Source organism: Arachis hypogaea, chromosome 13 (assembly GCF_003086295.3).
Source record: "Arachis hypogaea cultivar Tifrunner chromosome 13, arahy.Tifrunner.gnm2.J5K5, whole genome shotgun sequence".
Taxonomy (NCBI): Eukaryota; Viridiplantae; Streptophyta; class Magnoliopsida; order Fabales; family Fabaceae; genus Arachis; species Arachis hypogaea.
Genome location: NC_092048.1, coordinates 101,072,873 through 101,096,619, shown reverse-complemented (window position 1 = coordinate 101,096,619; position 23,747 = coordinate 101,072,873). Strand labels below are relative to the sequence as shown.

The following is a 23,747-nucleotide window of genomic DNA, read 5'->3' as shown; positions in this document are numbered from 1 at the left end:
AAAATATGAAAGGCTATTTTGGCTCCGCATAAATAAACCGTTTTGAAAGGCTTTTGAGTTTTTGAGAATTGAACGGTTCTTCTTTCAAAAAAGGATTTCAGATTTCTCTTTTATTGTAAACCTTTGTTTTTGAAAAAGGGGCATAAGACGGTTATTAATCACTGGTACGGTTTATCTTCACGTATCCTATTACAGTAATTCCCAAAAAACTCTCTACTGAGAACCCTTTCGAGGATGATGTTTTCACCCCCCTTACATTTTTCCCCTTTCAGGATATTGGCGCAGAAGTCATGAAGAGTTTATTTAGTTGTTGTTGAGATGCTCTGTATTGTTTTAGTTATGGTTTATTGTACCCTCGCCTTTATCTTGATATATTCTGTAAGAGGGATAGGAACTGTATTGGATAATGCTTGTGATATTATCTATGTATATAAGTGTATATATGTATGTACTCTTTATGAGTTTTTGTAAGATGTATGGTATTTATGGATGCATATTATCGAACGAAAGTATTTTTGGGAGCGGTATTACGGTTTAATGTTTTTAAACAGGCTCATATTTTAGTATTAAATAGTATAAGAGTCGTCGTAATGTCCGAGCTATCAGAGTTGCGCAGCCGGAAGCGTGAGCTTTGGTAGTTAGGGTGTTACATTATAGTATCAGAGCAGTTCTTCCTGTAGAGCCTGAGGAATGGACCGACTATGCTTCAGTTGCAAACTTTGAGTATTTGTCATGTAATAGGTCTTATCGAATTACGAGAATTAGAGCTTTATGCACATGACGATCTATTGATTAACGCCGTTAGTCTTGCATTGCATAATTCTTGGTATTAAGTTTGGCCGGCTTAATACTAGTGAATTATGTATATGAAAGCTCTAATGGGTTATCATAGATGATATACGAGTTTTGAGTAAAGCGAATCGCGAGTTTTGGGAACATTGGAAACTATTTCTCGAGGCTATTCAGTTGTGAGTCTTGAATTCTGTTCGAGTCGACCTGTTCCTTCATGTCCTAACTTGAAGTTCTTGTTTGCTAATCCTTTTGAAAAGTAATTTGATTTTTTTCAACTCTATTCCTCTATTCACATGCCTTCTTGATTGATCTTAAGTGCATATGCTTGTTTGGAATCCTTGTTACATCTGTCTTTCTCTATTTGAGTTCTTCCTGATTCAAATATTCTTTGATATAGCTTTGAACTTGTCTTAATACGATGTGCCTTTTAACTCTGGATTCCGAGTTCGTTCTTAGAGAAATTGTTGATTCAGTGTTCCTCTTATTTGACAGTGAATTACAACCAATTTTGAGATTTTTATAAAAGTTGTTGTTGATTAGATATGTACTTATCTATATATGAAGCTTTGAAGATTTCTTATACAGTTTAATAACTATTTATCTATAATTCTTCGCCTGTACTTTTACTGGTTTACGGAACTGCACTTACTTTAAAAGTAAATTGACTTTCTAGTAATTTTACTATAGCTCCAGTGCACATCTTCATTTGATTATGTATTTGGGTATTTTCAGAATTTCGGAAAGAAATGGATTTTTCGCTTTTATTCCGGTTGAGTTTCGTTTGATAAGTTTCACTTAACTTATTTTGAATTGATTCTGGTTTAGCATACTACATGGCTTATGCCATTGTCATTCTTTTGAAAATGTTGGACTCATGGCTTTCTTCTTATGAGTGAACTCGCTCCTTCTTAAGCTTTTCATCTCTATGAATGTCATACGTGATTCTGTTTTTAATTATATATCTACCTTTTGGGAACACTACAATCAATCTCAACTTTCCTTTCTCTGGTGAATCTCATTCTTATATGAGTCAGTTTGATTCGTTTCAAAAATAGTGCATCGTTTATTCTCTCGTTGTCTTTATAAGAGTTTTTAGTCAAAGATTTATCCTTGGGAAATTACTAATGATTGGGTTGTATTTTCCTATGACTTTTGTATTCTTTTGAATCAATTGAAAGCTTGTTTGATGCCTTATGGCTAGTGGATCTTGTTTGAACTATCTTGATTTAAGATCCTTTCTAGTATGGCTTCACTCCTTTTTAGTACATCTTAAACTTCTTGAATGTTCTTCTGAGATGGTGATTTCAAGAACACTTTTGGAGTCTTGTTTTGAACTTTTAAAGAAGTTTTGAATTCCCTTTGAAAAAATACTAAATGGAAATTATTTTCTGTTGCTTGATTGAGATTGAAACCATTGTTCAATTTTGACGAAGTTAATTTAAAGTTGGCATACGCTATTTTAAATGAGCTTTTGAAAAGCTTCCTTGTTTAGTGGAAATCGGTTCGTTTGTAACGCACCACTTATTTCCTTTACCAAATTGTAAGCAAATTTTTACTTCGGAGTTTCTTTTCTAAAGAGAGTTTAACTTCCTCTTTCATACTTGCTATGAATGTTATACACGCTTGTTTGAATATGAACTTTGAGGATTTTTGAACAAGCATTTGATTACTTCCGAGTTTTTATGAACTGCTTTTGGTTAAGTTGTGCATCTAATTATCTTTCTAAAATATTTGAGGAAATATTTTAGCTCTTAGCCAAAGTTGTGTGCATTTTGTTTTTGGAACTCTACAAAATCTACTTTAACATGAAATTGTATTGAAGTAAAGTCACGTTTATGCTTTTGCTACTCTCTTGAAGAATGTTTGTTGCTTAACTTTTCTTCTAGACTGCAAAGTAATTTTTTTCGCAAATTTTCGACTTTTTCATGAACAATGTATTCGAAAGTATTTGTAATCGTGCTCTTGAGTTCTGTGAGCTTTGTCTTGGGTTTGATATTCTTTTCTGTAAACCTCCTACTTCTTCGACTCAACTTGAATTTGTTTCGAACTAAGGCGCTGGTTCTCTTCTTATTGATCTAATTGAATTTCCTTGATCTAAGGGTTATTTTTGGAGTTGTCAATCGATTTATTTCTAGCAAACTTCTTTGCTTGAGCACCCTTGTTTATCTGGAATTAGATACATTCTCTCAAATCTAAGAGTACTATCTTTGACATTTGACTCTCCTTTCTAGAATCTTGTATCCTTCTGAGTAGACTCGAGAATTGTTTGATATCACGTGCGACTTGTAGACGTAGTAACGCGATGCGTTAGTTCTTTAAGACGTGATATGTGTATACGGAAGTTGAAGCGGTAGGTGTGCAACGTTATGAGTTTTGGGTGTTTCGTTCCTTGTGAACGGGCTTGCAGTTGTCTGGCATATGATCGGATATAAGGATTATAAAGTGCTTGATGGAGTTAGAAAGTTGAAGCTTTGAGGTTGATATGAGATTAGTGTGCGGATGTTGAGCACGACGTTTTAATCCCATCCTGTTTTATAGTCTTTGATGCCTTGCTTTACTATCACATGATTGAACCTTGTCATCTTTTGCATTGAGCCTATCTTGCAACGTTGCTTTGCAATCACACTCCTACGTTTGTACCCTTATGCATACGACAATCCAAGTATTTGGAAACCGGATATATGTTTATATTTTGAGATATTTTTGCTTCTTCCTTAGATGTGTTCAAGGGTGAACTGTTATGAAATTTCTTTCGTTTTGTATCAATTTTCGAGGGCGAAAATTTTTATAAGGTGGGTAGAATGTAAGACCCAGAACTTTTGAAAAGTCTTATTATGATCAAGTCTTAAATCATATAGTTATTTATAGCCTTAATTTCAGAGATTATTTTATTAAAGATAATTAAGGCAAGTTGTGATTTATTGAATTTGAGACAAGTTATGATTTATTATCTAATTTTATAATTATTGGATTATTTCCTATATTCAAATTATAAATTTGGTAGTTGTGAAATAATAAGGATTTTATATGACTTGGATTAGATAAGTAATATTTTAAATATTAATATTGCTATTTTGGGAAAATAAAGGATTTAATTATATTATTTCTAATTATTGGATTTGAATATTTTATTGAAAATAATTTGTAGAATTGATGAGCAAATGGTATTTTCTGTATATAATTAGTGATGAATTTAATTTGGGTTTCAATTATTATGTCATTCCCAAATTTTATGTGAAATTATGAAACTACCCCTAGTTCAACACTAACCCTAAGTTTCAAAAATGAAACCCTAATTCCCTTCATCCTAGCAGCCGTAGCCTCACCTCCCTCAACACACAGTTTTTCCCCTTAACCCACGAAGAAAAGCAGCAGCAGCAAACCACACGGTTTCCCCTTCCTTCATGAACAAAGAAACAGAAGCAAAGAGGGAAAGGGAGACTGAGCTGCGGCGAAGAGGGGAAGGAGGAGTGTCGCCACCATGCTGCCGTCGCCTCGTCCAGCTGCCGCCATGGCGCACCGAAGGGAGAGAGAGAGATCGGGCAGAGAGAGGAGACCGAGGGAAAGGGAGAGGGAGCGCGCCGGGGAGAAGAAGAGGTATGGCTTGGTTGCCGTCCCTAGACGCCGTGGCCACCGTCGTTGCAGAGAAGCCACATTGCCACCGTCGCATCCTCGCCGCCAGCTTCGCCGGATCTGGCCGTCGAACCTGTCCTTGCCGCCGCCGTTGGAGTCGCGAGCAGGAGCGGAAGAAGAAGATGCGAGCTAAGGCTGAGGCAGAGGAGGCACCGTGCCTGGCAGCCGCCGTCCTGTCATCGCCGTCTACCTCAGTCTCTGTTGATCTACAACTCCGCGGTGCTTAGCTGGGGCTTCTGCTACTGTCGTCTGAGTTCTGTGGCCATCGGGACCACCGCCGACGCTTCTGGCCGCTTCTGTCGCCGGAAAAACCTCGCTGCCGTTGCCGGGAAAACTCTGCCGGTAAGGTCTTGTTAATGGATGCAGAAATCCACTTCCGGGCCTACTTGGTGTGTGCTTGGCCTGAGCATTGAAGCTTTCACATGTAGAGGTCTTTCTTGGAGTGAAACGCCAGTTTGTAACTTGTTTCTGGCATTTAACTCTGCTTTGCAACTTGTTTCTGGCCTTTAACGCCAGAATAGGGCAGAAAGCTGGCGTTAAACGCCAGTTTGCGTCATCTAAACTCGGGCAAAGTATGGACTATTATATATTTCTGGAAAGCCCTGGATGTCTACTTTGCAACGCAATTGAGATCGCGCCAATTGGGTTTCTGTAGCTCTAGAAAACCCACTTCGAGTGCAGGGAGGTTAGAATCCAACAGCATCTGCAGTCCTTCTTCAGCCTCTGAATCAAATTTTTGCTCAAGTCCCTCAATTTCAGCTAGAAATTACCTGAAATCACAGAAAAATACACAAACTCATAGTAAATTCTAGAAATGTGATTTTTATTTAAAAACTAATAAAAATATATTAAAAACTAACTAAATCATACTAAAAACTATGTAAAAACAATGCCAAAAAGCGTATAAATTATCCGCTCATCACAACACCAAACTTAAATTGTTGCTTGTCCCCAAGCAACTGAAAATCAAACAGGATAAAAAGAAGAGAATATACTATAAACTCCAAAATATCAATGAAACTTAGCTCCAATTAAATGAGCGGGACTAGTAGCTTTTTGCGTCTGAACAGTTTTGGCATCTCACTTTATCCCTTGAAGATTAGAATGATTGGTATCTATAGGAACTCAGAATTCAGATAGTGTTATTGATTCTCCTAGTTCAGTATGTTGATTCTTGAACATAGCTACTTTATGAGTCTTGGCCGTGGCCCTAAGCACTTTGTTTTCCAGTATTACCACCGGATACATAAATGCCACAGACACATAACTGGGTGAACCTTTTCAGATTGTGACTCAGCTTTGCTAGAGTCCCCAATTAGAAGTGTCCAGGGTTCTTAAGCACACTCTTTTTTTTTGCTTTGGACCTCGACTTTAACCGCTCAGTCTCAAGCTTTTGGCTTGACACCTTCACGCCACAAGCACATGGTTAGGGACAGCTTGGTTTAGCCGCTTAGGCCAGGATTTTATTCCTTTGGGCCCTCCTATCCACTGATGCTCAAAGCCTTGGATCCTTTTTATTACCCTTGCCTTTTGGTTTTAAGGGCTATTGACTTTTTCTGCTTGCTTTTTCTTTTTCTTTATTATTATTTTTTCGCCAATTTTTTTCTTTCTTTTTCTTTTTTTTTTTTGTAAGCTTTGTTCTTCACTGCTTTTTCTTGCTTCAAGAATCAATTATATGATTTTTCAGATTATCAAATAACATTTCTCCTTTTTTCATTATTCTTCAAGAGCCAACAATTTTAACATTCATAAACAACAAATTCAAAAGACATATGCACTGTTCAAGCATTCATTCAGAAAACAAAAAGTATTGTCACCACATCAATATAATTAAACTAATTTCAAGGATGAATTCGAAATCATGTACTTCTTGTTATTTTGTGATTAAAACATTTTTCATTTAAGAAAGGTGACGGATTCATAGGACATTCATAACTTTAAGGCATAGACACTAGACACTAATGATCATGTAGTAAAGACACAAACATAATTAAACATAAAGCATAGTAAATGAAAAACAGAAAATAAAGAGCAAGGAGATTAAAGAACGGGTCCACCTTAGTGATGGCGGCTAGTTCTTCCTCTTGAAGATCTTATGGAGTGCTTGAGCTCTGATAAACCCCATATTTAGGGTTTATCTTGTGTTACATTTAGAGCATTTTGATAACCTTTCCTCACATTTATCCAATGAAATAGCATGGTTTTGTGATTATCTCCATACTTGTGCTTAGATGTGAAAATATGCTTTTTAGACCTTTAATTTGATAATTTTGATTTGCCTTTGATTCCACTAGATGCCTTGATGTGTTTGCTAGTGATTTCAGGTTGAAAAGGGCTAGGAAGAGATCAAAGGAGTGAAAGGAAAGCATACAACATGGAGAAATCATGAAAATCCAAAAGTTTGGAAAACCCCATGAGCGCGCACGCGCACTATGCGCTTACGCGCAGATCGCGAAATTCTCCAGGGGCGCGCGCGCGCACTGTGCGCACACGCGCCGATAACCACACATGATTTTTAAAGAGAAAAACGTGCCTGGCAATTTTGGAGGGTTTCCAGCCCCAGTTGGAGCTGAGTTTTTGGCGGGAAAGAGATTAAAAAGACCAAGGAATGAAGGGGGAGGGGCATCATCTAACACAAGACACATTAGGCTAGTTTAGTTTTAGTTTTAGAGAGAGAAGCTCTCACTTCTCACTTCTCTCTAGGATGAGAATTAGGATTAGGTTTAGTTCAATAATTTAGATCTAGGTTTCAATTCATGCTTTCTTCTTCTTCTACCTTTCAATTCTATGTTGCTACATTCATCATTCTTATATTGTTGTTATTTCTTTCTTCTATTTTGTTTGTAAATCTTCTCTTGTTCATTCTATTTTCTTTTAATGAAATTTGAGGTAATTCATGTAGATCTTGTTTTCTTTGATTGTTGTTATTAATTCCTTGCAATAAGTAGTTGTTAGATTTCATTGTTGTTATCAATTTACTTTGCTTTACTTTCATGCCTTCCAAGCGTTTGATAAAATGCTTGGTTGGATTTTAGTATAGATTTTGTTCCTCTTGGCCTAGGTAGAGTAATTAGTGACGCTTGAGTTATCTAATCCCTTGTTGATTGATAATTAGAAGTTGCTAATTGATTTGGATACCACTAAAGCTAGTCTTTCCCTTGGGAGTTGGCTAGGACTTGTGGAATCAAGTTGATTTATCCACTTGACTTTCCTTCATAGTTAGAGGTTAACTAAGTGGTAGCAATGGATAATTGTGGTCACAATTGAGGAGGATAACTAGGATAAGACTTCTAATTCTCACAACCTTGCCAAGAGCTTTCTAGTTGTTAGTTTATTTTCATTGCCATTTTCTTTTCATGTTTAAAACCTCAAAACCCCAAACATAGCTCCATAACCAATAACAAGACACTCTATTGCAATTCCAAGGGAGAACGACCCGAAGTTCAATACTTCGGTTTATAAATTTAGGAGTTTGTTACTTGTGACAAACAATCTTTTGTATGAAAGGGCTATTGTTGGTTTAGAAACTATACTTGCAACGAGATTTCATTTGTGAATTCTAGACCACACAAAAGTCCTATCATCAAGCTCCTCAATGTCTCTTCCTTGCCTTTGTTGCTCCTCCCTCATAGCTCTTTGATCTTCTCTAATCTCATGGAGAATGATGGAGTGCTCTTGGTGCTCCACCTTTAGTTGTCCCATGTTGGAACTTAATTCTTCTAGGGAGGTGTTAATTTGCTCCCACTAGTTTTGTAGAGGAAAGTGCATCCCTTGAGGCATCTCAGGGATTTCTTGTTCTTGGCCACAACTTCATAGAAGCGGTCTTGATGGACCTTTGAGATGAATCTCTCCATCTCCCATGACTCGGAGGTGGAAGCAATTGCCTTTCCTTTCCTCTTTCTTGAGGTTTCTCTGGCCTTAGGTGCCATTGATGGTTATGGAAAAACAAAAAGCAATGCTTTTACCACACCAAACTTAAAAGGTTTGCTTGTCCTCAAGCAAAAGAAGAAAGAAAGTAGTAGACGAAAAAGAAAATAGAGGAGATGGAGGGAGAAGGTGTATTCGACCAAGGGAGAGAAGTAGTGTTTGTGATGTGTGAAAATGGAGTAGTGTTAAGGAGTTTATATAGGGTTGGGGGAGGGTAAGTTTCGGCCAGTAGGGTTGGGTTTGGGAGGGAAAAGAATTTGAATTTGGAGGTAGGTGGGGTTTATGGGAAAGAGGTATGAAGGTGATTGGTGAAGGATATTTGGGGAAGAATGTTATGAAAAGGTGTGAAGAGGAGAGAAGAAGAGGTGGGATAGGTGGGGATCCTGTGGGGTCCACAGATCCAGAGGGGTCAAGGACTTAGCATCCCTGCTCCATTTAGGCGTGCAAAACACCCTTAAAATGCATGTCTGGCGTTAAACGCCAGCTTGCTGCTTGTTTTTGGTGTTTAACGCCAGCTTTTCTCCCATTCTTGGCGTTAAACGCCAATTCCATGCTCTGTTCTGGCGTTAAATTCCAGTCTTGTGCTTGTTTCTGGTGTTTAACGCCAGCTTGATCCTTCTTTCTGGTGTTAAACGCCAGTTTGATACTTTTTTCTGGCGTTTAAACGCCAGTAAGCTCTTCCTCCAAGGTGAGCTATTTTTAATACTGTTTTTCATTCTGTTTTTGATTTTTCAGTTGTTTTTGTGACTTCACATGATCATCAACCTAAAGAAAACATAAAATAGCAATGGAAAATATATAGATATAATTAAATAACATTGGGTTGCCTCCCAATAAGCGCTTCTTTAATGTCAATAGCTTGACAGTGAGCTCTCATGGAGCTTCACAGATAATCAGAGCAAGGTTGGGGCCTCTTAATACCAAACTTAGAGTTTGGTTGTGGCCTCCCAACACCAAACTTAGAGTTTGAATGTGGGGGTTTTGTTTGACTCTGTATTGAGAGAAGCTTTTCATGCTTCCTCTCCATGGTTACAGAAAGAGAACCTTGAGTCTTAAATACAAGGTAGCCCTCATTCAACTGAAGGACCAACTCTTCTCTGTCAACATCAATCACAGCTTTTGCTGTGGCTAGGAAGGGTCTGCCAAGGATGATGGATTCATCCTCATCCTTCCCAGTGTCTAGGATTATGAAATCAGCAGGGATGAGGCTTTCAACCTTCACTAGCACGTCCTCTACTAGTCCATAAGCCTGTTTTATGGATTTGTCTGCCATCTCTAGTGAGATTCTTGCAGCTTGTACCTCAAAGATTCCCAGTTTCTCCATTACAGAGAGGGGCATGAGGTTTATCCCTGACCCCAGGTCACATAGAGCCTTCTCAAAGGTCATGGTGCCTATGGTACAAGGTATGAAGAATTTTCTGGGATCTGGTTTCTTCTGAGGTAATGTCTGCCTCAGTAATGCACTCAGTTCATTGGAGAACAAGGGGGGTTCATCCTCCCAAGTCTCATTACCAAATATCTTGGCATTCAGCTTCATGATTGCTCCTAGATATTTAGCAACCTGCTCTTCAATGGTATCTTCATCCTCTTCAGAGGAAGAATATTCATCAGAGCTCATGAATGGCAGAAGGAAGTTCAATGGAATCTCTATGGTCTCTGTATGAGCCTCAGATTCCTTTGATTCCTCAAAGGAAAACTCCTTTCTGTCCAGAGGACGTCCCAAGAGGTCTTCCTCACTGGGATTCGCATCCTTCTCCTCCTCTGGGCATTCGGCCACACCAAGTAAGGTTATGGCCTTGCACTCTCTCTTGGGATTTTCTTCTGTATTGCTTGGGAGAGTACTGGGAGGAGTTTCAGTAATCTTCTTACTCAGCTGACCCACCTATGCCTCCAAATTTCTAATGGAGGACCTTGTTTCATTCATGAAACTTAGTGTGGTCTTGGATAGATCAGAGACTATGGTTGCTAAGCCAGAATGGCTCTGTTCAGAATTATTTGTCTGTTGCTGAGAAGATGATGGAAAAGGCTTGCTATTGCTAAACCTATTTCTTTCACCATTATTATTAAAGCCTTGTTGAGGCTTCTATTGGTCCTTCCATGGGAAATTTGGATGATTTCTCCATGAAAGATTATAGGTGTTTCCATAGGGTTCTCCCATGTAATTCACCTCTGCTATTGCAGGATTCTCAGGATCATAAGCTTCTTCTTCAAAAGATGCTTCTTTAGTACTGTTAGATGCAGCTTCCAATCCATTCAGACTCTGAGAAATCATATTGACTTGCTGAGTCAATATTTTGTTCTGAGCCAATATGGCATTCAGAGTATCAATTTTAAGAACTCCCTTCTTCTGAGGCGTCCCATTGTTCACAAGATTCCTCTCAGAGGTGTACATGAATTGGTTATTTGCAACCATTTCAATGAGTTCCTGAGCTTCTGCAAGGGTTTTCATGTAAAGAGATCCTCCTGCAGAATGGTCCAATGACATTTTTGACAAATCAGAGAGACCATCATAGAATATAGTTATGCTGCTCCATTCTAGAAGCATGTCAGTAGGACACCTTTTGATCAGTTGCTTATATATTTCCCAAGTTTCATAGAGGGACTCTCCTTCCTTCTGTCTGAAGATTTGGATTTTCACTCTAAGCTTGCTCATCTTTTGAGGTGGAAAGAATTTGGCTAGGAAAGTACTGACCAGCTTATCCCAAGAGTTCAGGCTATCCTTAAGTTGTGAATCCAACCATGTTCTAGCTCTGTCTCTTACAGCAAAAGGGAAAAGCATAAGCCTGTAGACCTCGGGATCAACTCCATTGGTCTTGACAGTGTCACAGATTTGCAAGAATTCAGCTAAAAACTGATGAGGATCTTCCATTGGAAGTCCATGGAACTTGCAATTCTGCTGCATTAGAGAAACTAATTGAGGCTTAACCTCAAAGTTGTTTGCTCCAATTGCAGGAATTGAGATGCTTCTTCCATAGAAGTTGGAAGAGGGTGCAATAAAGTCACCAAGCATCTTCCTTACATCTCCGCCATTGTTATTAGGTTCGGCTATGTCTCCTTCTTTTTCGAAAATTTCTGTCAAGTCCTCTCTAGAGAGTTGTGCCTTAGGTTCCCTTAGCTTTCTCTTCAGAGTCCTTTCAGGTTCAGGGTCAGCTTCAACAGCAATGTTCTTATCCTTGTTCCTGCTCATATGAAAAAGAAGAGAACAAAAAAGAAAATACGGAATCCTCTATATCATAGTATAGAGATTCCTTATGTAAGTATAAGAAAAGAAGAATAGAAGAAGGAGAAGAGGGGGTTCAAATTTTGAGTGGGAGATGAGTGTTAGTAGAGAAATAAATAAATAGAAAGAGATGAGAGAGAGAAGAATTCGAAAACTAAATAAAATAAAATAAAAAATGTTTTTTTTTTGTTTTTATTTTAAATATTAGTTATTATTCGAAAATTAAAAAGAGAAATAAAATTAAATTCAAATTTAAAACAATTAATTAATTAAAAGGAATTTTGAAAAAGTGGGGAGGAGTTTTTCGAAAATTAGTGAGACAAAATTAGTTAGGTGGTTTTGAAGAAAATAAGAATTTTAAAATCAAACAAAAAGTTAAGTGGTTAATTGAAAAAGATTTTGAAAATCAATTTTGAAAAGATAAGAAGTTAGAAAAGATTTTGAAAATTGATTTTTGAAAAAGATATGATTGAAAAAATTAATTTGAAAAAAGATTTGAAAAGGAAATTAAAAAGATTTGATTTTGAAAATTAAAGTTGATTACTTGACTAACAAGAAACAAAAAGATATGATTCTAAAATTTAAAGATTGAATCTTTCTTAATAGGCAAGTAACAATCTTTAAAATTTTTGAATCAATCACATTAATTGTTAGTAAAGATTTTGAAATTATGAAACAAAATAAGAAAAATATTTTAAAAATCAATTTGAAATTTTCGAAAATATGAAAGAAAAATGAAAAAGATTTGATTTTTGAAAAAGATTTGAAAAAGATTGATTTTTAAATTGAAAATTTTATTTGACTCATAAGAAACAACTAGATTTTTAAAAATTTTTGAAAAAGTCAACTCAAATATTCGAATTTTATGAGAAGAATAAGGGAAAGATATTTTTTTTATTTTTGAATTTTTAATGAAGAAAGAGAAAAACACAAAAAAGACACAAGACATAAAAATTATGAATCAAAACAAGAAAAATATGCAAGAACACTTTGAATATCAAGATGAACACCAAGAACACTTTGAAGATCAAGATGAACACCAAGAACTTATTTATGAAAATTTTTAAGAAAAGACACACATGCAAGACACCAAACTTAGAAATTTTTAATGTTGAGATACTAACAAATTGAAAATGCATATGAGAAACAAGAAAAGATGCAAAACATGAAAATGCAAAGATCAAATAAGGAAAATCATCAAGAACAACTTGAAAATTATGATGAACACCATGCATGAATTTTTTCGAAAATTTTTTAGTGAAAATTAAAAATATGCAATTGACACCAAACTTAAAAATTGACACAAGACTCAAATAAGAGACGTCAAATTTTTTTGGTTTTTATGATTTTATTATTTTTTTGTAATTTTTCGAAAATTAAATGGAAAAAGAAAAATAAGGATTTCAAAATTTTTAATGAGAATTCCAGGAATCATGCAATGTTAGTCTAAAACTCCGGTCCAGGAATTAGACATGGCTTACTAGCCAGCCAAGCTTTCAGTGAAAGCTCTGGTCCAAAACACTAGACATGGCCAATGGCTAGCCAAGCTTTAGCAGATCATTACATACAAAAGTTAAATTGCTGAGAAAGACAAAGAAGCTCTTCTAATGATAGTTGAAACCTCGGTCCAAAGGATTAGACATGGCTTAACAGCCAGCCAGGATTCAATATATCTCATGAAACTCTAGAATTCATCCTTAAAAATTCTGAAGAACATAGAATAATTTAAAATATATTTTTTTCAAAAATAAAAAGCTTAAAAAATAAAATAAAATAAAATTACCTAATCTGAGCAACAAGATGAACCGTCAGTTGTCCAAACTCGAACAATCCCCGGCAACGACGCCAAAAACTTGGTGCACAAAATCGTGATTGTTCATTCCCCATCAATGGCACCAAAAACTCAGCACGCACGTTTGCAATCTTAAAATCTTTTTCACAATTTCGATACAACTAACCAGCAAGTGCACTGGGTCGTCCAAGTAATAAACCTTACGTGAGTAAGGGTCGATCCCACGGAGATTGTCGGCTTGAAGCAAGCTATGGTTACCTTGTAAATCTCAGTCAGGCAAATTCAAATGGTTATAGAGTTTTAATAATTAAAAAGATAAATAAAAATAAAATAAAGATAGAGATACTTATGTAATTCATTGGTGAGAATTTCAGATAAGCATATGGAGATGCGTTGTTCATTTTAAATCTCTGCTTTCCTACTGCCTTCATCCAATCCTTCATACTCCTTTCTATGGCAAGCTGTATGTTGGGTGTCACCATTGTCAATGGCTACTTCCCGTCCTCTCAGTGAAAATAGTCCTCTATGGTTTCCCGCATGGCTAATCAGCTGTTGGTTCTCGATCGTGTAGGAATGGGATTTACTATCCTTTTGCGTCTATCACTACGCCCTACAGTCGCGAGTTTGAAGCTCGTCACAGTCATCCTATCCCAGATCCTACTCGGAATACCACAGACAAGGTTTAGACTTTCCGGATCTCAAGAATGCTGCCAATTGATTCTAGCTTATACCACGAAGACTCTGATCTCACGGAATGGAAGGCTCTGTTGTCAGGAGAGGCAACCATGCGTCGTAGACCAGGAATCCAAGAGATACACACTCTAGCTTGTTTTCATGTAGAACGGAAGTGGTTGTCAATCACGCGCTCATAAGTGAGAATGGTGATGAGTGTCACATAATCATCACATTCATCATGTTCTTGTGTGCGAATAAATATCTTGAATAAGAATAATCATGAATTGAATAGAAGAACAATAGTACTTTGCATTAATACTCGAGGAACAGCAGAGCTCCACACCTTAATCTATGGTGTGTAGAAACTCTACCGTTGAAAATACATAAGAACAAGGTCTAGGTATGGCCGAATGGCCAGCCTCCCCAAATGGCATATGAATTCGAAAAATGGGGAAAAGGCCCCTAGTACAATAGTAAAAGTACTATTTATACTAAACTAGTTACTAGGGTTACAAAATTAAGTAATTGATGCAGAAATCTACTTTCGGGCCCACTTGGTGTGTGCTTGGACTGAGCATTGAAGCTTTCACGTGTAGAGGTCTTCCTTGGAGTTAAACGCCAGTTTGTAACTTGTTTCTGGCGTTTAACTCTACTTTGCAACTTGTTTCTGGCCTTTAACGCCAGAATAGGGCAGAAAGCTAGCGTTAAACGCCAGTTTGCGTCGTCTAAACTCGGGCAAACTATGGACTATTATATATTGCTGGAAAGCCCTGGATATCTACTTTCAAACCCAATTGAGAGCACGCCAATTGGGTTTTTGTAGCTCCAGAAAATCCACTTTGAGTGCAGGGGAGATCAGAATCCAACAGCATCTGCAGTCCTTCTTCAACCTCTGAATCAGATTTTTGCTCAAGTCCCTCAATTTCAGCCAGAAATTACCTGAAATCACATAAAAACACACAAACTCATAGTAAAGTCCAGAAATGTGATTTTTATTTAAAAACTAATAAAAATAAATTAAAAACTAACTAAATCATACTAAAAACTATGTAAAAACAATGCCAAAAAGCGTATAAATTATCCGCTCATCAAATTTTTAATTTCTAAAACACGAGGGTGATACTGAGCATTTTGGATTTTGGTTGTTTGATTAGGGTTCCTCTCCTCTAAACCAAACAGCGGGATTTTAGACTTTTAGGAGAAAATTGGCTGGATCCCAGTTCGGTTTGACCGACTGACTGTGGTTTCTGAATCTTCCAGTTATAGTATCTAACTGATTCATTGTTTCCACCTGTTGATGATTCGATCAGCCAGTTTGAACTAGCTTACAGGACCTTGTATTACAGTAATAACTAGATGAAAATATCTATATATTTGATACAAACTTAACGCTTTATCTTATAATTCATCATATATATATATATATAATGTTTAATATTGTTAATAATAATAATAATAATAATAATAATAATAATAATAATATTTTATTAATTCAGCTATGAAGTATACTTGGAACTTAATATATGTTTAATTATTCATGTACTTAATTTAACTACATTTTTCTATTGATACTTTAAATATTTCTAATAGTATGTTTGATAATTTAGTTTTTATGTTAGTACACATATTAAAATGGCTTAAAAATTAAAAAGAATTGAAATAGTGGTTTATTTCAATATTTATTTTTGAAACACAGCTAAATAAATTAAATAAACAGGATTTTGATACTAACGTTTTGTAGCAGTGAAGCAATACATTTTTTCTTTAGTTTATTAATACAGAAATAAAATAAATACATAATTAATTAATAATAGTTATATTTTTATATAGATTTCACAAGTATTTCGTATATAAATAGTATTTTTATATGGATGGATTTTGTATATAAATTTTTAAATTTTCTTCTAACGAAATAAGTTTGAGAAAATAAATAAATTTAATAACTTTATAAATAAGTAATCTTTAAATAATATTAGTCAAATTTAATATTGATTTTGTTCATATAATAACAACCTATTTTCTTAATCTTATTTTTTAATTTAAATTTATTTATTTTATACATTTTACATGTTAAATAACTTAGAATATTTTATTTTTTAAAATTTATTTTCATTTTTAATATTAAATTTGTAATTTTAAGAGTTAAAATATAAAATTATTTTTTTAAACTCAATAGAAAAGTGGTAGAATCTATTGAGTCGCTAATAAAAAGATAAAGCCAATTAAGTATGTTACATATCTAATTAATTTATTTAAAAAAAACTAACAACAAAAATGGCTGATTAATTTTGATATGAAAAAGGGTTTGGTGATGTGCATTGAAATGGGTGTTTCACCAATTTTTGCACTGCTATGGGCCAGACAATAAACGCATGTTGCGTTTTTTATTTTCTATAACTAGTTTTTTTTTTTTGTTTTTGAAGCTAAGGAAAAATGCAAGTTGTGTTTTTTGCATGGAGGCATAACAAACGCATGTTGCGTTTGTCAGATGGGCATCAAAAAAAATTTTTTAACTTAAAACGTAGGATGCGTTTGTCAGACTGATGGGCTTAGATTTTTTTTTTGGCAGAGTAAATCGCATGTTGCATTTTATTTAGGCTGAAAAAATTTTTTTGAAGTCCGTAAAAAGCAGCTTGCGTTTTATATGTAAAAAAATATTTTAATGAAGAGCCTTGCATATAAATTGCTAACTCAGCTATCTCTAACTCTTACCTCACTCCTAAATCCCTCACTTGTGCTTCCTTTCACCTTTCATTCATTCATGCATCCCATAATTGTGAGATTTTTTGGGTTTTAGAAGGGTAAAAAAGTGAGATTATGGAAGGTATTGCAAATATACGAGTGTATTATAACGGTGAGGTTATACCGAACACACACGAAGGAATGACTTTTGTTTGTAAATGTTCGTTTTCATTTGCTATTCTATACACCACGAGTTTTGTAGAGTTGCAAAATGGTCTTTGTGTCAACATAACAAGTCACATTTCGAAAAGGGTGAGCAATATTTTGTACAGGAGTCCTGTACAAGTATTTGGTGGGCTGATACAGTTTCAAAAAAATGGGCATCACTGATGATGCAAGCATGCAACAGATGTTCTGTATTTATCAACAAACCCGATTTCAGGTGCCGCTAATAGAACTGTACGTTGAGTTTGAACAGCATACGGGGGTAGACGAGTTTGACGAGGAGGCCACGTTAACGAGTTTGGGGATATAGGCTGGGAAGAAGATAACGACAACAGTGAAGAGGAGTTTGAAGCCAACTATGAAGTCGATGACAAAAACGATGACGGAGATCTGGCAGGCAATCCGGCGATGCCAAATGAAGCGCATGCTGTTATAAGCCAGCAGCCGTTTGGTGTTCCATCTTTTATGCGGACTCTGGATCTCGAAGCCATGCATGCCCCCAGAATTTCCTGAGTATGCGAATATGGGTATGTTATATTATGGTTATTAATTCACGTTACCACTAGTGTCCATTTTATTTGCCTTGTCTGACTGATGGTGGTGCGCTTGTTGTAGGTGAAGGCAACGTTGCGGCCGAAGATGGTGAATTCAATGTCGGAATGGAATTTGGCTCTAGAGAGTCAGTGATATCTGCAATCAAAAGCTACACTATCTCTAGAGGAGTTGATTACACTGTGTATGAGTTTGAACCGCAAACATTCTATGCGAAATGCAAGGGTTATGGTGCCGGGTGCGATTGGCTTATCCGAGCTAGCTTGATTCGAAAGAAAGCTTGTTGGGAGATCAGGAGATACAATGGCAAACACACGTGCATCATGGGAACGATCTCGCAAGATCATGCCAAGTTGGACTCAAACACAATTGCAGATGCCATTAGGCCGTTGGTCGAAGCAGATCCGTCGATAAAGGTGAAGTATATTATTGCAGAAGTTCAGTCAAGGTTCAACTACACTATCAGTTACCGCAAGACTTGGTTGGAAAAGTAGAAATCTGTCGCAAAAGTTTTTGATGGTTGGAAGGTTTCTTACCAGACTCTGCCAGTTTGGTTGAAAGCAATGACTGCAAAGATGCCAAGGTCTCGTGTTCAAATAAAGACGCTCCCTGTTTACTGTGAGAGTGAGGAGGTTCAAGGTGTAAGAGTTCTTCATCGCATTTTTTGGAGCTTCTATCCGTGTATAGTAGCATTCCGACACTACAAGCCACTGGTGCAGGTTGATGACACATACCTGTACGGAAAATATAAAGGTGCACTTCTAGTTGCTGTTGCACAGGATGGGAACCAAAACATTGTGCCTATTGCGTTTGCAATAGTCGAGGGTGAGACGGCAGACGCGTGGGAGTTTTTCCTAAGCAACCTGCGGAGATATGTTGTTACCATCGATGGCGTCGGCATTATTTCTGACCGCCATAACTCCATCGACGCAGCAATAGCTCGCAGCAATAGTGCATGGTCACCGCCAAGAGCGTGACACATGTACTGCATCAGGCACATCGGTTCCAACTTCTTAAGGAGGTTCAAGGCTCCGTATTTGCATAAACTCGTGGTTAACATAGGTATTTGATTTTGTTGTTACGGTTTTGTTCGTATTAATTTCGTGGAACTTGCTTATGATTAAATGGTTTCTCCAACAGGATATTCTAGGACGGAGCAAGAGTACAACAAAAACTACCAAAGGCTGAGAGAGCGGGGTGAGGCGTATACGCAGTGGTGTGATGAGATCAGTATTCAGAGATGGGTGTTGGCATTCGACGGGGGTCATCGTTGGGGACATATGACGACAAACTTGGTAGAGTGCATAAATTCTGTCCTGAAGGGTGCACGCAACCTTCCTGTGACTGCCATTGTTAGGTCTACTTTCTATCGGCTGAACGAATTGTACACTCGGAAGAGCGCCGAGGCTCATGAGCGTGTCCGCAACGGATTCACATATTCAGAATTTGCCACCAAAAGAGTCGAAGAAAGTTTTCGACATGCAGGCAACATTGTGGTCAATAGGTTCGATAGGCGCAACGAGATGTTTGAGGTTCGCGAAATGCAAGATGGTTCCATTCACACCGTTAATCTCGCTCAACGACACTGCGATTGTGGCCATTTCCAGGTCGAGCGACTCCCATGTCGCCACGTCCTTGCATGTTGCGCCAACCAGCGTCTTGATTGGCAAATATATGTGCATGACGTGTACAAGATGTCCGAAATTTGCAAGGTCTACAGAGGCGAGTTTGTCCTGATGGGTGACCCATCTACGTGGGCTCCGTATGAAGGAGCGAAGGTGATCGCGAATTGGACATTGAGGCGCGCGACGAAAGGAAGACCCAAGTCAACCCGCTACTTGAATGAGATGGATTCGCGGGACATGCGTCGTCCTCGCCGGTGTACTATATGTGGACGGGAGGGACATAGCCAGAGTCGATGTCCGCAGCGCGCAGGTCCAAGCTCTGCCGGGGATCAATCGTGATTAAGACTTTTTATGTAAGTTTTTATGGACCTTTATATGTAACTTTTTATGTAACTTTTTATGGACCTTTATATGTAACTTTTTATGTAAGCTTTTTTATGTCTTTGTGCGTTTTATTTATGTATGTAGTAAATAACGAATAATAACTACGAATATAGATAGTAATAGAGACGATTACAAATAGAAACATCTAAACATACTATACGATCTCCATCACTAAATAAAAACATCTAAACATTTAAACATAGTAACAGAGACGATTATAAATAGAAACATCTAAACACATAGTAATTGAGACGATTACTAATACAAACATCTAAACACATAGTAATAAAGAAGGTGACTAACAGAGACATCTAAACATACTATACGATCTACATCACTGAATAAAAACATAAACTCAAACGGACTGAACTAAACTGCATCAACCTACTTCCTGGGCGCCTTCTTCGCGTACTGAGATGTGGTGTATTTATCCGGAGGCGCAATCTATGTCCGTAAATTATACGGACGACCCTGAGTACTACTGGAGTCACCAACACCAACATCTGGCATGCTGGCACTGCCAGTGTCGTAGGCACTGGATCTACTCATGCCCCCGAGCACTATATCCACCAAAATGAGACTCGTGCTGGAGGGCATCTCCCAGAAATCCCTTTTCCGGCTGTGGGCATTCATTCAAGTCGAACAACGTAGTGCGTGGTGGTGCGGACAGACGAGTAGGACCTACATGACCTGGCGATCGATCCATACTGAAGTCACTAGCATGACCTGACGTGGCCCGACGACCAACAGACGGCTCACTACCAACAGGCCCTTGCTGCTCTCGCGCAGGAAATAGCTGAGATGTCTCTCTCATGAGTCGAGAGAAGCTTATCGAATCAAGCCCAACAAATGGACTTAGCTGACCATCTGCTGGAATGAGCAACTGTGGTATGTAGGGCTCAGCTGCCTGATGTTGTTGTGGTTCCTGAACGTGCTGCTCATATGCCGACACCTGATAATGCTGCTCATACCCTGGCATCATGAACTGGGGGTCATATGCCGGCGCCTGGAACTGGTGCTCATATGCAGGCGCCTGGAACTGGGGCTCATATGTAGGCGCTTGGAACTGAGGCTCATGTGGCGGCACCTAATTGTAAATGAATGACGCTAATCAATAACGGTAACATTAAAGCTTATAAGAGTAAAGTATCGTTTTTGTCCCCAACATTTGGGGTAAATTCTATTTGTGTCCCTAACGTTTAAATCGTCCTATTTGTATCCCTAACGTTTGTAAAAGTGATTCAATGTTATCCTACCGTCAATTACACATCATGAACGCTTTAGTTTGAGTTTTAAAAATCTCTTCTTGAAGTTAGAATACAAATGTCTGGCATAAAATCAATGATCCACTCTGAAAAATAGCTCATCAAAAGTTGAAACTAATTCCTATACATTTACATAATTCACTTTTCTAGGGACAAAATTAAATCTAAACACAAATAGTTGGTATAATATTAAAATTGAACACATCCAAGTGAGGCCTAATTGAGAATGAATACATCCAAGTGAGAATAATTGAAAAATATAATCTGATTTGTTAGTATAATTGATAGTAGGATAACGTTGAATCAATTTTATAAACGTTAGGGATACAAATAGAACGATTTAAACGTTAGGGACACAAATAGGACTTACCCCAAACGTTGAGGACAAAAACGATACTTTACTCAAGCTTATAATTAACAATGGTAATATTAACACCAATAAACCTTAACGATACCTGAAACCCTTGATCATAGGCCGGTTCCTGATGCTGAGGTCCAGCTGCTTGTGGTGGACCTTCTTGCTATGCATTCGCGTCAGCCTCTTCACCTGCAACTCTATCTGACAGTCGTAGGTGACCCCCGTATTGCTGTGTGTACCAGTCATAGTACAATGGGAGGGGATGGAAGTCGACAATCTCCTCCCCTACCTGTAGTGTATCATAGCAGCCAGAACGCCACATGTCAAGCCATTCCTTAGTCCAGTCTCTCCAGTCATGATGCCGGGCACCGCTCAAACGCCTGCAATGAGCACTACCGATCTAAAATGCCGGTCTCGTGGAAGCTGCTGCAACCCGAATTGTCGACGAACTCGATCTGTTGGGTGCCATTCTATACATTCGAACGACACTAACGGCGACTTCGTGGAGCACATAAACAAATTTAGGCCGAGGTCGACCGAAACATCCACTTCGATATACGGCTGCCATGTAAACTGCACACTAGTAACCACGAGACCTATTCGTAACATTATTTTTCTTAACAAAGACGCTAACCTAAATGGTTAAAACTTACATCGTTGACTCCCATGTCATCGAGTCCTCACCTAAACTGCGCTGTAGACCTCCGTGTATATCTTGTATGCCGGCGCCAATGACTCCACCTAAGCACAAGTAGGATGACCTCAACAACAACAACAACTACTACAACAACAACAATTATAATAATAATAATAATAATAATAATAATAATAATAATAATAATAATAATAATAATAATAATAATATTAATATTAATAACAGTAAAGTACAATACCGTCGCGCAAGTGGAACACCAATATCGAGAAGCTGATTGCGCGGTATAGGGGCCATGAACGGCATACGCTCCCACGCCCAAACAAAAAGTAAAATCAGTGGCCCATCCATCTCTTTACAGTTGTACCGCGATGCACGACACAACGATCTGTATAGATGTGCCAGACTAGCTGTCCCCCAACTGTATCGTGAGATCTGATAAAAATCCCGAAGTAGAGGCAAAAACTTCGAGTTCAAAGACGCGGTGGACTTATCTGGAAACACCACTGTACCAAGCACGCAGAAAATGTGAGCCCTGACGTACCACTCAATAGACTCCTGCGTGTCACACGGTTCACTGTCTCTGCACTGCCGAACCCAATGGAGATTTACCTTGCCCAACACGTGATCGTTCGGACCCAGTTGCCGACCAAAACAAGCGACGCAGTTATCCACCAAAAACTGGTAACTGCTATCCAATCTACCCTTGACGGGTTCTCCGTTAACCTGGAGGCCAAGTATATGTATCACGTCTTCCAGCGTCACCGTCACTTCACCCACTGGAAGGTGGGACGTGTGGGTTTCTGGCCTCCATCGTTCCACCAAGGCACTTAAGAGTGCAGAATGACCTCTCATTTCACCAATTCGCGAAACGTGTTGAAACCCAGTTAATGCTAGTGCCTCTGCAGCTCTCTCATTAAAGGTATTCGGCGGATCAAGTTTTCTAGGCAACAAATTTCTGATTGCCTGCAAAAAAAAAAAAAAAGATAATATTCATTGAAATTAACAACAACTAACACAATAATATTAATCCTACAACAACAACAACAACAACAACAACAACAACAACAACAACAACAACAACAACAACAACAACAATAATAATAATAATAATAATAATAATAAAAATACGCAACAACAACAACAACAACAACAACAACAACAACAACAACAACAACAACAATAATAATAATAATAATAATAATAATAATAATAATAATAATAATAATAATAATAATAATAATAATAATAATAATACGGTTATTACTACTGCTACTACTACTATATTGATAACAACAACAATAATAATCATCATAATAATAATAACTATCATTATTATTACTACTACTACTATTAATAATAATAATAATAATAATAATAATCCGATTATTACTACTACTACTATATTGATAACAATAATAATAATCATCATCATAATAATAACTACTATTATTATAATTATTACTACTACTACTATTACTACTACTACTACTAATAATAATAATAATAATAATAATAATAATAATAATAATAATAATAATAATTCTACTTCTACTTCTACACTACGGTTATTAATAATAATAATAATAATAATAATAATAATAATAATAAATAATGCAACTACCAGTAGTAATAATAATAATAATAATAATAATAATAATAATAATAATAATAATAATAATAATAATAATAATAATAATAATAATAATGTTACTAACTAACAGTAATAATAACAATAACACTGTTTAAATAAAAAAATAAATTAAAAATAAATATATTTATTTATCATAAAATTAAAAGAAAAAATATTACCCATTGAGGATGATCCAAATACTCAATAATGTGTTCTTCAGGTAACGTAAAATCACGAACCATTTTTTTTTTTTCATAAACTTAAACCCAGCCTATTATTTCTTCTTCTTCCTCCCACAGGCGACACTGCTATGCTCTTCCACCATAGCTTCA

General features: G+C 37.0%; 1 protein-coding gene across 1 annotated transcript; it reads left to right on the top strand.

The window, feature by feature from the left end:
- Positions 1–18,622: 18,622 nt before the first annotated feature.
- On the top strand, positions 18,623–19,462 carry LOC114924993 (uncharacterized). The gene has a single exon (XM_029291245.1). It carries the CDS (start codon positions 18,623–18,625, stop codon positions 19,460–19,462), a length of 840 nt encoding a protein of 279 aa, XP_029147078.1.
- Positions 19,463–23,747: the final 4,285 nt, after the last annotated feature.

Excerpts from the sequence above, each read along its gene's own strand:
- LOC114924993 (XM_029291245.1), top strand. The coding sequence starts at position 18,623 with ATGGTTTCTCCAACAGGATATTCTAGGACGGAGCAAGAGTACAACAAA.